General features: G+C 40.6%; 1 protein-coding gene across 1 annotated transcript in view; it reads left to right on the top strand.

Annotated features, from left to right (window-relative positions):
• The window catches only part of SBDS (SBDS ribosome maturation factor), a 36,572-nt gene extending 24,048 nt beyond the window's left edge, over positions 1 to 12,524 (top strand). The window contains exons 4-5 of the mRNA XM_082247803.1: positions 839 to 1,003; positions 11,978 to 12,524. Of these exons, the coding sequence (XP_082103929.1) occupies positions 839 to 1,003; positions 11,978 to 12,106 (294 nt within the window). The 3' untranslated portion in view covers positions 12,107 to 12,524. The remainder of the gene's footprint in view (positions 1 to 838; positions 1,004 to 11,977) is intronic.
• Positions 12,525 to 13,635: the final 1,111 nt, after the last annotated feature.

Here is a 13,635-nt window from a genome sequence, read left to right as displayed (position 1 = left end):
GGTTAAGTAATTCAGAGCAAAAATGTTGTGTATATTGACCAAGTTGTTTGGGGCTGGGATCTCCCCCGCCCCAAGTACACGCCTTTTTAAACCTACTCTTCTATTTAATGGTCTACGTCAGGGGTCTTCAAACTATGGCCCTCCAGTTGTTCAGGAACTACAATTCCCATCGTTCCTAGTCATGTCGGTGAATGTCAGAGTTTTACAATGCCTCATAGTACTGCAACAGCTGGAGGGCCGTAGTCTGAGGATCCCTGGTCTTCATCCTCACTGCTGCCGGGCAAACTAGAGTCACTAAGGACATGGTACATAACCTTACCAAATGGATAAACATATAGCAACATGGTATCCCTAAACCATGCACTTCCTTCCATCAAACTTTGACATGGATCTGTTAAGCACATAGGCGTAGGAGCTTTAGTGTTCCTATTTCCTCTATTGTTGCTTTTTCTATCTTGTTTTGTAAACCTCCCACCCCCCCCCCCCCCTTCCTTTTCCTTTTGCCCTTTTATTTGTTAGGGACCAGAATATGTCTGTTTGAGGAAACCACATGTTTTGTGATACAGGTTTGTTCACCTGTGGGTTGAACTGTATACTACTTTATTTGGCTTTATAGAGGCCTCTGTATATCTTCATATGGGGAGTCACTTATACACTTTAGCCTTTGTGGTGCTGTTATCTTTACATGAAGCTCTGTATTGCACCTGTTACGTCTAAGCATAAAATACATAAGTTTGCATTTGTTCAGGAGTTTAAAAAAAATTACGAAACAACAAAAAAATCTGAAAGTGTAGCATGTAGACTGTCAATGTTACAATATATGTGCATTGTTTTTCAGGCTTTGGAAGTCATAAAACAGCTCAAAGAAACCATACAGATTGAACGTGCTCAAATGAGATTGAGGTTTATCCTTCCTGCCAAGGATGGTAAACGACTAAAGGAAAAGCTGAAACCATTAATTAAGCATGTTGAAAGTGAAGATTTTGACCAGGAACTGGAAATTGTAAGTATAGTTTGAAACCATAACGAACTGTTCTTCTTTTGTTCTGTTAAATATACCATCGAAAAATATTTTGTCATACAGTATCTATTATATAATTGCAAAAAAATAAAAATCTGTTGATCCTGCCAGATACCTAATGAGCTGATAACTTTCTTGGCTCTCTGCCTATGCTTGGACTCTGTTAGCATTGTTCCAATCTTTCTTTGAACTACAGAACTCCTCCCTGTTATAGAGCTGAGGAGAGGAGGAGGTGTAGCCCTACTGTATTTCCTGTCCTCCATAGATAAAGAATGGATGAGTATTGTCACCCTAGAACAGGACGTGCGTTACTGGCAGAATTACATGGTAAATTAAAGGAAAGAAAGTCTTAAAAACGAAAAAACAAAGCTAATCCAACCACCATATCTAATAAATGAAAAGCTGGTTGCAATATATAACATTTTTGGTGCTCGAGTTTATTGGCTTTTGGCTCCCACTGCTGTCGATCACAGCCAGTGTGGAGGAAGAGGCAGGCAGGGCCGAGCCATGCTCTGTGTTTTATGGACACACAGAGGCAGCTCAGGAGCAAGCACACATGAGTGCCCCAATAGGCTTGCTATGGGGTCACTCAGCAAGAGGGAATAGCCAGGAGCACGGGCAGTGGATCGAGAAGAGGAGGATTGGGGGCTGCTCTGTGCAAAACCACTACACAGAGCAGGTAAGTATAACATGTTTGTTATTTAAAAAAAAAAAAAAAAAATGCACAAGCCTTTACTATCACTTAAAATATAAATATTTCACTTTATCCTTCTGCAACCAGCTTCTGAAGAGTGTGAGTCTGCTACTATAAAGTTTTAGGTAGCTGGTTTATTGCTTTGTATTATATTCAGACTTTGATCCATATGTACACTGCTGAATGACTCAGAGGAGAGTCAGCTGCAACAGTTTAAAGAGGAAGTAAATTTCCTCTGCAAAAATTTACCTATAGGTAAGCCTATAATAAAGGCTTATCTATAGATAGTGTAAATATCTCCTTGGCGTGTACCAATCCTTCCGAGCCCTGTGCCCTTAACTGCGGCACCCGCGCACATGTGCGGGAGTGGCGTCAACGCAGTTCTGGGCAATTCCAGCGCCGGAGCCCGCGAACCCGGGAGTAACTCCAGGGAAAATGTCAGTCGATATATAAGCACCGCTGCGGGGGCTTTGTTCTAAGGTAGGTATGCATACTAGCTCAATCTGCCTTTTATGTTACAGGGTTGTGTATTTTATTTTTTTTATTTTTTTTGGGGGGGGGGGGGGGTGTTTACAACCTCTTTAAGAAGATCTTCACCCTAGAAAAAAAATTTAAGTCAGCAGCTACACATACTGTAGCTGCTGGCTCTTAATAAAAATACACAAAAGTAGCAATTTAAGATGAGCTGCTGACCTCATTAATTAAGGCTTGTTGACTCTGAAGTGCAGTGACCTGCATTTTTCAGCACTGGTTCCCTTAGAGTCACTGCTAGGGCACATTTGTTTTCTATGTGTCTCGTTCACACCACTATGCTGATGTTGTGTGCAGTATGGAAAAATGCAGCATTTTTTATTTTCTGCAGCGCACTGAATGGCAGTGAGTTACTGCACAGTGGCTGAAAACCCAAATATTATAAATAATAAATTTTTGCCATAAATTAATGCATTTAAATGTGAACATACAGTATCTCACAAAAGTGAGTACACCCCTCATATCTTTGTAAATATTTTATTATATCTTTTCATGTGCCAACACTGAATAAATGACACTTTGCTACAATGTAAAGCAGTGAGTGTACAGCTTGTATAACAGTGTAAATTTGCTGTCCCCTCAAAATAAGTCAACACACAGCCATTAATGTCTAAACCGCTGGCAACAAGCGAGTACACCCCTAAGTGAAAATGTCTGTCTAAACTGGGCCCAAAGTGTCAATATTTTGTGTGGCCACCATTATTTATCCAGCACTGCCTTACCCCTCTTGGGCATGGAGTTCACCAGAGCGTCACCGGTTGCCACTGGAGTCCCCTTCCACTCCTCCATGATGACAACACGGAGCTGGTGGATGTTGGATACCTTCCACTCCTCCACCTTCTATTTGAGGATGCCCCACAGATGCTCAATATGATTTAGGTCTGGAGACATGGTTGGCCAGTCCATCACATTTACCCTCAGTTTCTTTAGCAAGGTAGTGGTCATATGTGAGGTGTGTTTGGGGTCGTTATTATGTTGGAATACTGCCTTGTGGCCCTTTTTCTGAAGGGAAGGGGATCATGCTCTGCTTCAGTTTGTCACAGTACATGTTGACATTCATGGTTCCCTCAGGTAATTGTAGCACCCCAGTGCCGTTAGCACTCATGCAGCCCCAGACCATGACACTCCTACCACCATGCTTGACTGTAGGCAAGACACACTTGTCTTTGTACTCCTTACCTGGTTGCCACCACACACGCTTGACACCATCTGAACAAAATAAGTTTATCTTGGTCTCATCCGACCACAGGACATGGTTCCAGTAATCCATGTCCTTAGTCTGCTTGTCTTCAGCAAACTGTTAGCGGGCTTTCTTGTGCATCATCTTTAGAAGAGGCTTCCTTCTGGGATGACAGCCATGCAGACCAATTTTGATTCAGTGTGCGGCGTATGGTCTGAGCACTGACAGGCTGACCCCACCCCTTCAACCTCTGCAGCAATGCTGGCAGCACTCATACGTCTATTTCCCAAAGACACCCTCTGGATATGATGCTGAGCACATGCACTCAACTTCTTTGGTCGACCATGGCGAGGCCTGTTCTGAGTGGAGCCTGTCCTGTTAAACCGCTGTATGGTTCTGGCCACCATGCTGCAGCTCAGTTTCAGGGTCCTGGCAATCTTTTTATAGCCTAGGCCAACTTTATGTAGAGCAACAATTCTTTTCTTCAAACCCTCAGTTATTTGCAATGAGGTGCCATGTTGAACTTCCAGTGACCAGTATGAGAAAGTGAGAGCGATAACACCAAATTTAACATAACTGCTCCCCATTCACACCTGAGACCTTGTAACACTAACGAATCACATGACACCGGGGAGGGAAAATGGTTAATTGGGCCCAATTTGAACATTTTCACTTAGAGGTGTACTCACTTTTGTTGCCAGCGGTTTAGACATTAATGGCTGTGTGTTGAGTTATTTTGAGGGGACAGAAAATTTACACTGTTATACAAGCTGTACACTCGCTACTTTACATTGTAGCAAAGTGTCATTTCTTCAGTGTTGTCACATGAAAAGATATAATAAAATATTTTCAAAAATGTGAGGGGTGTACTCACTTTTGTGAGATACTGTACATACAGCTGTAAGTGTACCTCAGAAAATCGCTCCCTAAGCTTGTCTCAGCCCTCCTTCCTTACATGCAGGTCTGTGGGAGGGGCTTAGGACTGGAGAATAATAGGTGGAGATGTGACGTCGCACAATCCCCCAGTTATATACACCCTCCAGCCTTGGAGCATGTCACCGCTCTCTGATATCTGTTTGCCTGTAGGCATATCTCCTAGGTTCATCCAGGGGAATACACAGGGGTAAGTAACTGTGTCCGCTCTGCTTGCCCTGCTTAAGGCACGGGATCTGTGCTAATCAGGAGAAAGCTGTCAGGAAGGGACCAATGGCAATGGTAAAATGTCCTGGGAATCCTGCAGCCTAAAGTGATAAAGCTCTAAACAGCAATTCACAAGCTAGGACAATAATCGGCTGTCAGCAGACTTAGATCAGCATCACTTCATTAACCCTGTGCTTACCATCTATGTCATAAATCACTGGAGCTGCATTGCTGAGTTATCTGAGGGAGCCTGTCAGAGAGAGCAGGAAAGCAAACCACCCTTTCCTTTTGCATTGTATTACAGGAGGCTCGGGCTGTTCTCGTCTTCAGCACAGCCTGTCGCTCACAGGAGAGGGGGAGTGGTGACACAAATTTTTTGCTTGTCTGGTTTATGCTGTTGAGAAGAGCGGGACGATTTCTGTAAAAGGGGATTGCTTTAAGTTACCAAACTAAGCTTGAATGCTTTGTATAGGTAATATCTATTAAACTATATGAATAAATTATTAGTGTTTTTCAGGTTTACAATCACTTTAAGTCATTGCCGTGCAGCGACATTATTGAAATGCCACTATATGACACTTCAAATTTAAAAAAAAATAAAAAACACAAGTAATATCATACTGCTCCCTTTCACAGCTGACGTTGAGGCTGGGTTCATACTGTTGCAAATTGGTTTCCACAAATCTAATTCACATGACAGGAGATTGTGACTGGCTTTCAATGGAGCCGGTTCACACAGCTCCATGTCAGCTGCAGAGCCACTTTCCATAAAGTCCTGTGCGTCTTCTGGTCCGTTTTCAGGTCCCAATTCAATCAGAAATTCTGACCTGAAATGGTGCACAGGGACCCACTTGACCCCCTGCTGTGAGCCGCTCCAAATTCAGTGTGACCCAGCCTGACACTAGTCTGCATGGTTAAACGCTGCGATTTACCATGCAAGCTTGTTTGCAACTGGCTTTAGACCAGTATGCTTTTCACACGTGAAGTCTGGGATCACACTAGTGCTGCATAATCGTACATTTTAAGTGTTTTTTTTATAGCACATTTTGGTGTACTTTTATGAACGGGTGAATTTTCTTCTCTGTTAGCTTCTCTGCAGTTCTCCGGGGAAAATGATCACATCTGGCACCATTTTTATGAAACGGAGAACTTCAGTTCTCCCAGGGTGATCAGAGGAGAACTGTTTTCGCTGAGATCTGTGTAGAAGTGAATGGGACGCCTGTAATCTGGTGAGACAAAGCGAGATTACCGTAGTATGAAAATCCCTGGTGCGCTTTAACAAGCAGTGATAAATTATCACTGCTGAGTACACGATCCCCACTAAGGTTAATAAATAATAGTCCCCTTACATAAAAATATATATATACACACACACACACACACACATTAAATATATATCTACGTGTGTGTGTGTGTGTGTGTGTGTGTGTGTGTGTGTATATATGTATGTATGTATGTGTGTGTATGTATAATATATATATATATATATATAATTATTTTTTTTTTTTTTTTTTATGTAAGGGGACTATTATTTATTAACCTCATTAGTGCCACCTATTAGTGCTGCCTCATCAGTGCCCATCAGTACACATTAATGAAGGAGAAAAATTACCTGTTTGCAATATTTATAGCCTTTTTTATTTTTTTTTTTTATTTTTTTTTCATACTTTTTGGTCTTTTTTTTTTTTTGTTTATTTAGCAAAAAATAAAAAACCCAGTGGTGATTAAACACTACCAAAAGAAAGCTCTAGTTGTGTGAAAAAAATGTAAAGATTTCATATGGGTACAGTGATGCATGACCGCGTAGTTGTCATTCAAAATGTGACAGCACTGAAAGCTGAAAATTGGCCTGGGCAGGAAGGGGGTAAAATTGCCCAGTAGGCAAGTGGTAGTTAACCTACTATTGTATAAGCATGCCATCCTCTCTGTTGTATAACTCTGTCCCTGTGCCTGGCTCTTTAAGAAAAAAACTGCAGATCACACCTTATATCAGAGCGTCTCCTGTCGCTCACTTGACTCCTTGGCTCTCTCCTCTGCCCAGCTGACGGCTATAGCAGGTGGGGCCAAGCACTGCTGCTGACATCATCCGAGGAGAGAGATCCCAGGAGTCACGAGAGCACCGGGACATGCTCTAAGGTATAATCGGCATCTTTGTTATACAGCACAGGCACAGGGACACAAAGTGTTATAGAACAGAGGGGATGGCATGCTTTTACAGTAAATAGGAGAGCAGCAGGGGGGTAGGATCCTGGAGTGGGCGGAACTGACAGGCAGGGACTGGGGGGGCGGGGAGGAAAGAGGAGTAAACAGGAGAGCAGAGCTGTGGATAACAGATAAACTGACCATATTGTCTGAGCTCAGCAGCCATGATAAACTGTGGTCAGTTTACATGGGGGAGGGCATAGCCAGGCAGGATCAGCCAGGTATTTCAGGTGATAAGGGGCGCCAAATTACACAGCACAAGCACTGTCGTGCATAACATGCTTTAAGGGAACAGGATCCATTTTTTTTTTTTCTTTGGGTTACAAACACTTTAACTCTGTCAAAAATGCACCAAAAACACATTCATGCGTTCTTATAGACCTTTATGGTGCCAAAATGTACTGTACTGCACCAAAAGAAGCACCTGCACCTTTTTTCAAAAATCACATTTATGTAAATGGGTACCATGGAGAATATTGGGATTTCCATTATCACGCTTTGCAGCGCATCACAGGAGAAATAGCACTAGCGTAAATGGGGCCTTTTTTGTGAAATTAAAATTAGGATTTTATTTAAAATCCAAGAATTAACAATAAATTCAAGTTGAATTGGGATGTTTTTAAAGTTTTTCTTAAAGCAGAGTTTTACTCAAAAGTTACTGCTTTCTTTAGCTCTATGATTGCTCTTTTTGGGAAATTCCACTTGTCCAAGATGCACAACAGGAAAGAAAATCAAGTCTCTACAAGCTGGGAGGAAATCTCCTTTGATTAGTTGTACCTGAAACAGGTGTATGCATTGGAAGATTTCCCCCTTTATTTCTGTTCTGGTGACCCCTGCAAAAATGTTGGCTTTCCCAAAACTTTCTGCCCCAGTATTGGAGGTCACCAAAACAAATCAAGTGAATCTCCCCAGCAGGAACATAGAAATATCTGCCAGGGGTTTCCACACTATTCCATTCTATTCAAATTACAAAAAGATTTGGCTTTTGATATGCTTTTAATACTTACACACATACATTTGAATAAAGTGATGGATATACCTGATAAGCCGGTTCTTTAGATGATTTCATCATATCAAGCAGCACACATTAATGAAAATAATAAACTGTGTTGGCTGGAAAGAGAAATGTACCCAGCCTACTGTAAATCAAAACAAAAAGATGAATTGAGGTAGCATGATTGTAAACTTGCAATGAACAGGAACCCCTAACTTTGGTAAAAATCCAGTTTTACTAGTTAATATTCTGTAAGACATTTTAGCAGCACAATACAACAAAAATGGCTCTACTTTAGGGGGAATGCCATGACATCATTGGGACTCTGCGAGCACCAATCTTCAGTAGGGCCAGTGGTCCAGCTTAAGTTCCAGATTTGATAAGAAAAATAGTTTTTGTTACTTAGAACTGGCTGAAAAAAATCACAGTCTCGATCTTGTATATTGTTTCTTTTATAAACAATAGCAGTTACACTATTCATTCAACACAATTTTTTATAAGTGAAAGGTTAAAGCATTAAAGGTAGTTCATTCTCTCTTACTGTCAGATTGTATCTGCTTGCCCGTACGGAATGTATGGGCACACAGATACCATGACCAATTTGCAGGAGACCTGCATGGCACCAGCAATCTGCTGATCTCTGGTGCAATGCTTTACAGCAGGGATATGTAAACTGTGGCCCTCAAGATATTGCAGAACTACAAGTCCCATGAGGCATAGCAAGACTGACAGTCACAAGCATGACACACAGAGGCAGGCATGATGGGACCTGTAGTTTTGCTGGAGGGCCATAGTTTGCATATCCCTGCTTTACAGGCTTCAGAAGCAAAAAATAATAAATGCGTATTAAAAAAATGTGCAATTATTATTTTTTGTTAAAAGATGAACTTATCCTTTAAGGCCATGTTCAAGACAAGTCGTCTAACTACATACTGTAGTATTTTTTTTTTTCTCTCTTTCCATTTATCAAAGCTTTGACATGGAGCAGTTCTACAACACGTGAGTTCAGAAAAGTAGAGCAGATTTTGAGGTGCTGAGGAAATAAGTGTATCAGTACCCCTAAGTTTTATAAAATAAATATCCAGTCTCAAAGAAGTGCACCACCATATGTCCACTACAGTACAGATCCATATCTTCTTTACCATAGAATTCATTGGGCAGTAACCAGTGGAATGGGAAATTACAGGGTTGTTAAGAAAATCAACAGAAATAATACCCTACTTCCCATAAATCTCTGGGCAACGAATATCAATGCTTTAGATCACTCTTGTACTTATTAAGCAATAAAACCAAAGTAGATTGATTTTTGGGTCAATTTTTTTTAAAACATTTTAACCCCGCCCGCTGCAGTTTTACTGCGGCAGGCAGGCGCTCCTGGGCAAAGTGACGTAGTACTATGTCGCTCGCTCAGGAGGCTGTAGGGGGCGAGCGTGCGGCGGCGGCTACCGCCCCCCGCTCTTTAGTCGGGAAGTTAGTGCGTGGGACCGGCGGCTCCGATGGCCGCCGGCCACTCGCAATTTCCCGTAGCTGAGGGAGAAATACAGACGGCTGATGTAAACACAGCCGTCTGTCATTCTCCCTGAAGTGATCATAGAGGCTATGTGATCCTGCTATCAGAGGCGTAACTAGAACCTTCAGGGCCCTGATGCAAGAAACCATGAAGGGCCCCCCAGACCCCTGGCCGGGGCCCTTACCTTCAAGCCCAGGGCTCTTCCCACTAATCCTGGGGCTCTTTACACTCTTTGCATGGCCTTTTATTACGGTCCCGCAGCAGGTTCTGCAGTGGGCCCCCTTCCTGCAATCTTGTGGGCCCCCTTCCTGCAATCTTGGGGTCTCCCCACAGTGGTGCAATGCCAGGGTCCGGTCGCAAGTGTGACCTTTACGATCCTGGAAGTTCACCCACTGGTTTGCTACCGGGCCCCCTGGAGCATGGGGCCCGGTAGCGATTGCAACCCCTGTAGTTACGCCCCTGCCTGCTATATAGGATCGCATGTCTGTGACAGAATCACGCCCCTAGGGATACATTTAACCCACTGATCACCAGTAATGTTAACCCCTTCCCTGCCAGTGTAATTTTTACAGTAACAGTGCATATTTATAGCACTGATTACTGTAGTGATGTCACTGGAACCCCCAAAAATGTCAGCTCGGGGTCCAACCTGTCCGCCGCAATGTCATAGTCCCGCAAAAAAAATCGCAGATCACCGCCATTACTAGTTAAAAATAAATAAAAACGACAAATCTTTCCCGTAGTTAGTAAATGCAATAACTTTTGCGCAAACCAATCAAAATACGCTTATTGCGATTTTTTTTTTTTTTTTTTTTTTTTGTTTTTTTTTTTTTTGTTTTACCACAAATATGTAGCAGAAAACAAATTGGCCTAAAATGTTAAAAAAATAAAAATTACACAGGTGATCAAATACCACCCAAAGAAAGCTCTGTGGGGAAAAAAAGGACATCAATTTTGTTTGGGTACAGCGTCGCACGACCGCGCAATTGTCCGGTAAAGTCACGCAGTGCCGAATCGCAAAATAGGGCCTGATCATTGAGCAGCCAAATCCTCTGGGGCTAAAGTGGTTAAATATGATCACCTATGGCACCAAATTTATAGAACTATATGGATTTCCTAAGAAATGTTATTGTGTCTGTGTCTCTGTTGCAGAATTATGGTGAAACTGTTGTCTATAGGATAGAACATAAGGGTAGATTCAAGCTGAGCCCCCAATAGCAGTAAAAACCAGACAAGGGTCGTAATCTTTTCCCACTTTGCCCCACACTAGAAAAAAGTTTTCAGCTTGACATAGTTTAATCATTGCATGTTTTATGATTCTTTTTGTGTTTCAAAGATTTGGGTACACTTTGGGTAAAAAAAAAAAAAAGTTTTTACAAATGTTACCACTTCAATATCTGGCCAATTCTGACACTTCTCATAAATCATTTTTTTTGCTATAAAATTACTTAGAAAACATTATGAATTGGAATACGAGGTATTTGCGGAGCTGTTTTTCAAATGCAGTTTTTTCAGAAAAAATACTTTTTAATGAATTTTATTGCACACAAACACAATATACCAATTCTTTGGTAAAATATGATGTTACCCCTAGTAAATACCCAACATGTCACACCTTAAATTTACTTCCGCCTGTGGAATGATCCAAACTACAGTCCCTAAAATTCTCTATATGCAACGCTTTAAACGCCTTTTACAGGTTACCAGTTTAGAGATGCACAGCAAGTCTAGCACTAGAATTATTGCTCTCGCTCTGCTGTTCGCAATGATACTTCACGGGTGGTTCGATCACTGTTTACATATGTATGCTTACGTACCTTTGTGTTTGCATTATCGCATAAGTACTGGGGGACAGGGGCACTTTAAATTTTTTTTCTTATCTAAAACTTTTTTTTTTTACATGGTCTGATCTTTCATATAATAACTTTATTGCTTTCAATTAGGATGAACAATGTCCCATGTAACAGCATGGGCCGTGACAGGTCCTCTTTATGAAGAGATCTGGGGTAAACAAAGAGCTAGGGCAGGAAGTGACAAAATCTTTGTCATTTTTGGGGTCACAGAGAGGGAGGAACAACATAATTTCCCCTCACTCTGTGTAGTGATGCTGTCCCTGCCGGTCACATTGCTCCCGGGCTCCGCAATAAAACGTCAGAGCCCAGGAAAGGCAGCAGCCCACAGAAGTGATCAAGTGGCTGTTCAACCAACCCCTCAAATCGCTTTTGTTGAACAGGGAATCACCGGCTGCAAATCTTTTGATACCAGGTTGATATTTGCAGGTGCAGGCATCCCGGTAAAACCACTTCAACCTAAGGACTTTCATGAACAACCTACGTTATTGAAGTGGTTAAACCTAACAATATATGAATCCAAATATGCTACTGAAGCCGTATGTGCCCTTAAAAAAAAAATTACATATAATATGAATAGACTATTAAGTACATAACCAGCACTTCTCTGAACAAAATAAAAAAACTATTCTGAGACTACCCTGTATGTTTGTGTCTAAATGTATTCTATTTACATTCCTTATAACAAAAAGGGTCTTAATAACCCATTTCTAAAGTTAAATATACACACGTTAATGTTAGCCATGTTTTTTTCCATGATGGTTTACATATGTATGATGGTGTACAAAAAAACATACTTTTTTGTGTATGTTAATAATATGTTGTGATTTAAAATATGCTGTTTTCCTCACTTAGGTGTGCTTGATTGATCCAGGCTGCTTTCGGGAAATTGATGAGCTGATACGATGCGAGACCAAAGGAAAAGGCACCTTGGAAGTTCTGAGCTTGAAAGATGTAGAAGAAGGAGATGAGAAGCTAGAATAAGAGAAACTTTACACTAATGCTTGTTCACTATAGACTTCAATATCTTTCCACAATTTAATGCTTGGTTTTCAGACATATAGAGCAGTCAGCCTTTGTATTTATAACGGCTATTTTGGAGGAGTGCTCTTCCATCACAACTGCCAAAATAAGAACTTTTGAATCCTCTCTGTATAACATTATCCAGTGAAGTTAATCCAATATATTGCTGAAGGAGTTACTCATGCTAACACCCTGACATTTAATAATTAAGGACTTTATAACTACAGATGTTTTATGATTTTTGAAAGATTTAAATTTTTGTTTTTGAATTTTATCCTTTCCATAGAAAAAGAATAGACATTCGAGTAGCTTTTCAACACCTTACAGCAAGTGTGCCTCACTGCTAAGTTTTACTTATTTATTTGACTACAGTTTAGTCTTGACTTTTTTATCAAAATGTTGGAGGATGTTTACAACATACACTGAGCAGTTATTTAGCTGGAACCATGTTGGCCGCCACTATGCCATTTTTCTAGACCACTAGAGTTGATTTTAAAGAACATCTGAAGGATTGCCAAGTAAAACTTGGTTTAAAGAACTTGATGTTTCAGAAGTTACCTGATCTAACTGCAAGGTGGTGGACAACTGTTTAAATAAGTTAGTGTTTGATATGCACTGTATGACAATTTTTTTTTTTAATTTATTAAGAAATACATAAAATTATATTTTTGTGGAATATAATATTTTGTGCAACCAAAAGGATATTTACACTTATCTATCTATTGGACAGTAAAGTTGGTTAAAGCACTTGGGTTGAAGGCTTCCCCAAAGTGTTTAGGGAAGTACATTGTGAAAGCATGTAGTCAGTGTGGTTATATTTGTTTCCTCCACAAAAAACTTTGTTCATACCAGACCAGTGGCTTGGAACACTTAGGTCACTGCAGACAACACTGATCTGTACAATGATTAGTATCCCACCTACAACACATGGAAACCTTCCATTGATGGCTGCAATCCTAGAAATTAGCAATGTTTGCATTGACTTGCGCTTACATATTAGTGATAGATGCAATATAAAATGTTTCATTGTCTGATTTTACTTGACTGCCTTTAGTATTATGAGCTTTTATATGCAAATCACTAATGTATTTTGGCATCAGCCTCACAGATCTCAAGACTAAAATAAAAATAGCTTTTCATACATTTTTAATTTTTAGACTGCAGAATAATGGAACTTTAGCAGTTTTTTTGTTAGCCAACTGTTTCCCTATACATTAAATGTTCGTATGCTACAGACTTGCTACCCCCAGGTCTGATATTCAAAATTTAACAACACACTTTAGTGTCCATCCTCTGGCTATTTCTTTTCCCCAGTAAACTCAACAAGCAATGGTTTTTGTGAGAGAACACAAACGCCTTCCCTTAGAGAGAGAATTTTTTAGGTTGAACAAGTCATGTCTTAAAAACTGTTTTAAGACATGACCGTTTTGTTAAAATACCTAAATTGGTAAATAAAAAAATAAAGTTGATGTAGACATTCATGAAGAGCT

Source organism: Pelophylax lessonae (assembly GCF_965119305.1).
Source record: "Pelophylax lessonae genome assembly, chromosome: 2".
In the NCBI taxonomy this organism is placed as follows: Eukaryota; Metazoa; Chordata; class Amphibia; order Anura; family Ranidae; genus Pelophylax; species Pelophylax lessonae.
This window is presented reverse-complemented; position numbering and strand designations above follow the sequence as displayed.